This window comes from Mollisia scopiformis (genome assembly GCF_001500285.1).
Source record: "Mollisia scopiformis unplaced genomic scaffold LY89scaffold_45, whole genome shotgun sequence".
Lineage (NCBI taxonomy): Eukaryota > Fungi > Ascomycota > Leotiomycetes > Helotiales > Mollisiaceae > Mollisia > Mollisia scopiformis.
Window position 1 is genome coordinate 1 of NW_017263625.1, and position 3,330 is coordinate 3,330.

The 3,330-nt window shown below is 48.1% G+C and overlaps 1 protein-coding gene across 1 annotated transcript; it reads left to right on the top strand.

Moving 5' to 3' along the window:
- Positions 1–657: 657 nt before the first annotated feature.
- Positions 658–2,666, top strand: LY89DRAFT_603506 (putative phenol 2-monooxygenase; the record flags this gene model as incomplete). The annotated part of the gene is made up of 4 exons (XM_018210309.1): positions 658–2,118; positions 2,165–2,339; positions 2,389–2,505; positions 2,566–2,666. The coding sequence occupies 4 exons, from the start codon at positions 658–660 to the stop codon at positions 2,664–2,666; spliced, it is 1,854 nt and encodes a 617-aa protein (XP_018060644.1).
- Positions 2,667–3,330: the final 664 nt, after the last annotated feature.

Sequence of the window (3,330 nt, forward strand, 5' to 3'; positions counted from 1 at the left end):
TAGCACAACCTGCTTTGCTGACTTCAGAGACCTTTTGCGAAGAACTTAGTCGCTCGCCACGTGCACAAGAGAAGTAAGGTGCGGGTATTCAACTCACCAAACACTCCCCCGAAACCCCAACCCCAACCCCCTCCAATGCACCCACCCCTCATCCCTGCCCGGCACCTTATCAGCCCTAACAACGACCCTCAGCTCCGTCCCCGTTTCCTCAAACTTCTCTCTGATTTTCCGCGGCGGAGCTTGATGCAGATACGGAAGATCAAGTCTTCCGTCGTGTGTTCGGTATCGATGGCCTCGTCCGTCGGCGCGGCGCAACTGCTGTAGTTCGCCAGCATGAGGGCATGCGACCACTGGTGGAGCTGATGGCTGAAATCTCTGGATGAGACTGCTGCATATGTTGAGAGTGTAGAACGAAATAGCACATCTCCGTGCAATGTTGGATTCATTCGGCTCAATCCTTGTCCAAACCGAAGATCCGAACATTAACCCCAGTAAAGCAACTTTACCGATGTCCGAGCTCACTCCATGTATACAACTTCTGATACAACAATTGAGGTATTACCCACGAAGACATTGCCTACTGACGAGTACTCTAGGCTGCCTCTCAAGACGTCTTTCCTGAATAACTGTCTCCATACTATCCATCCAGCAGGAAGAATGGCCTATACCAGCGGTGGAACAAATGGACAAGCGCACGAAAACGAAAAGGTGGACATCTTCATCTGTGGCAGTGGGTCAGCTGGTCTCAGCGCCGCAACTTGGCTGGCACGCTATGGAGTACGCTGCAAGATCGTGGATTCCCGCTCTGGACCGCTGGAGTGGGGCGTGGCTGACGGTATCCAAAGCCGCACTACAGAGATCTTTGAAAGTTTTGGTATCGAAGATCAGCTACTAAGGGAGGGTTTCCACAATCTTGAAGTGGTTTTTTACAATCCAGTCGGCAAAGAAGGCGCCATTGAGAGGACAAGGAGCGTCGAAGCATCCTACCAAGGCTTGTCGCACCTGCCTCGTCTTATTTTGAGTCAGGCACGAGTCCATGATATGTTATTGGGGGCTATGAAGAGGTTTAATGATCAAGATGTAGACTATGGGTATAGGGTCCAATCAGTGAAGGTCGACGAAGAGAAAGGAAAAGATCCCCATGGTTATCCCGTCACTATAGTGACAGAAAAGGACGGGAAAGAGGAGACGTTCGAGGCAAAGTTTGCCCTGGGCTGCGATGGTGCACACAGTACCGTTCGAAAATCACTTGGCTTCAAGTTGGTTGGGGACGGGTCTGATTCAGTGTGGGGTGTCATGGATTTCATTCCTCGCACCGACTTCCCGGATACTAGGAAGCTCACCGTCATACAATCTAAAGTGGGCAGTGTGCTTAACATACCTCGAGAAGGAGGGTCTATGAATCGCTTTTACATGGAACTTCCCGAAGGGACTGTGGCAAAGGAAGTAAAGCTAGAGGATCTACAAGAAACCACTCGTCGGATCTTCCACCCATATCAGATTGACTTTGCAGAAACAGTTTGGTGGTCAACCTATACGGTAGGACAGCGAGTCGCAGACCGGTTTACACACTCGGATCGTGTCTTTTTGACAGGCGACGCATGCCACACGCATTCTCCTAAGGCTGGTCAAGGCATGAACGTAAGCTTCCAAGATGGATATAATATTGGATGGAAACTCGCAACCTTTCTTAAAGGAGAGGCCAAAAGAGACATCTTGGAAACCTATACCACGGAGCGGCAAAAGGTTGCTGAGGATTTGATTGAGTGGGATAAAAACTGGGTGAAATCCATTGCCTCGAAGGGTAAAGATCAGGGTGGCGTCCTTGACGCCAATAACAATGTCGACTTTAGCGAGATCTGGGTTAAAGCGAGACCTTTCACGGCCGGTCTGACCATCAAGTATGACGACTCTGTTCTGACTCGGGCGAACGGCAGTCTTCAGTCACGGGCCAAGGGTCTCAAAGTCGGGATGCGGTTTCCAAGTGCGCAGGTGATACGATTCTGCGATGCTTTCGAATTGCAATTCCTCAAAGCTTTCCCTTCAGATGGACGTTGGAGGATTGTGATTTTTGCTGGTGATGTCCGTCAGATTGCTGCTTCTAGAAGACTGATTCAGGTGATTAATATTTCCACTTGATGGGCTCCCTATGCTAACCTGCCAGCTTGGCAAATACCTTTTTTCGGAACATGGACCTATCAAGAAATACACAGCTCCTGGCTTAGATGTTGATAGCTTCATCGAAGTGCTTGTACTTCTCTCAGGAGAACGTTTGACGACAAAGCAGGAGCAAATACCGAAGACTTTTTGGCCGGAGACTGGCAAGTGGCGGGTGAGAGGTAAGACCAATTCGCACCACATGTCTGAGCTGTCTGATGATATATTTAGACTTACATAAGATCTACATCGATGACGAAAGCTACCATAGTGGACATGGACACGCATACGAAGTCTACGGAGTAAATCCCAAACATGGTGCAACTGCAATTGTGCGTCCAGATGGCTGTAAGTCTAAGATTGCCTCAAATCCCATAGGATTGCTTCCGTATGCTAACTAGACCCAAGACGTCTCGATGGTTCTGGATATCGAGGATTATGCAGGTATCAGTGACTTTTTTGCTGGGTTTGCTGTTGAGAGAATATCTGCTGTACAAACGGTAGCTTAACAAACGGAATAGCAGAACATTAAGAGTACTACAATAGGATTTACCGAAATTAAAGAGAATGAGTAACATATACCAACACAACATGTCCGTAGCTCCGAATCTCCTATATAAAATCAAGCAGACGCTCCATGTCCACGTTCCTTAGACAAAAAGAGCCTTCATATGCCAGAGACCCTCATAGTCAGCCATCGATATCTGAGAGACCTGGTAAGTCAATGACAAAGAGGCCAAGACGATGAGGAATTACAGTGCTAGACCAAAAGTTCTCGGTCTGTGCGCAGACCCCACCAAAACACCAACTATCCACTGTCACAGGGCTGGTTTCACCATGTGGCTCTGCCAAGATCACGTGACCTTATTCCTATATATATACCCCTGAGATCTCACTTCTGAGCTCTTTACCTTAGAATCCTAAGCCTCAGGGCACTTCTTCCTTACCGCTGATCTGCTCTGTGACATTCACGTTATCTTCAACACGCGACTATTCAACAATGCCTCGAGCTTTTGGAACAATTCTTTCTGGGAATGAAAGTCGTGGTTCCAGAGCTTTTAAAATCTCTACGTGGCGAAATATTTAGACGCTGACAGGCCGGGTAATCCTATGGCCCGGATCTCAACCTCATTGAGCATATTTGGTAGCCATTAAAGAAAGAGGTCAACCACT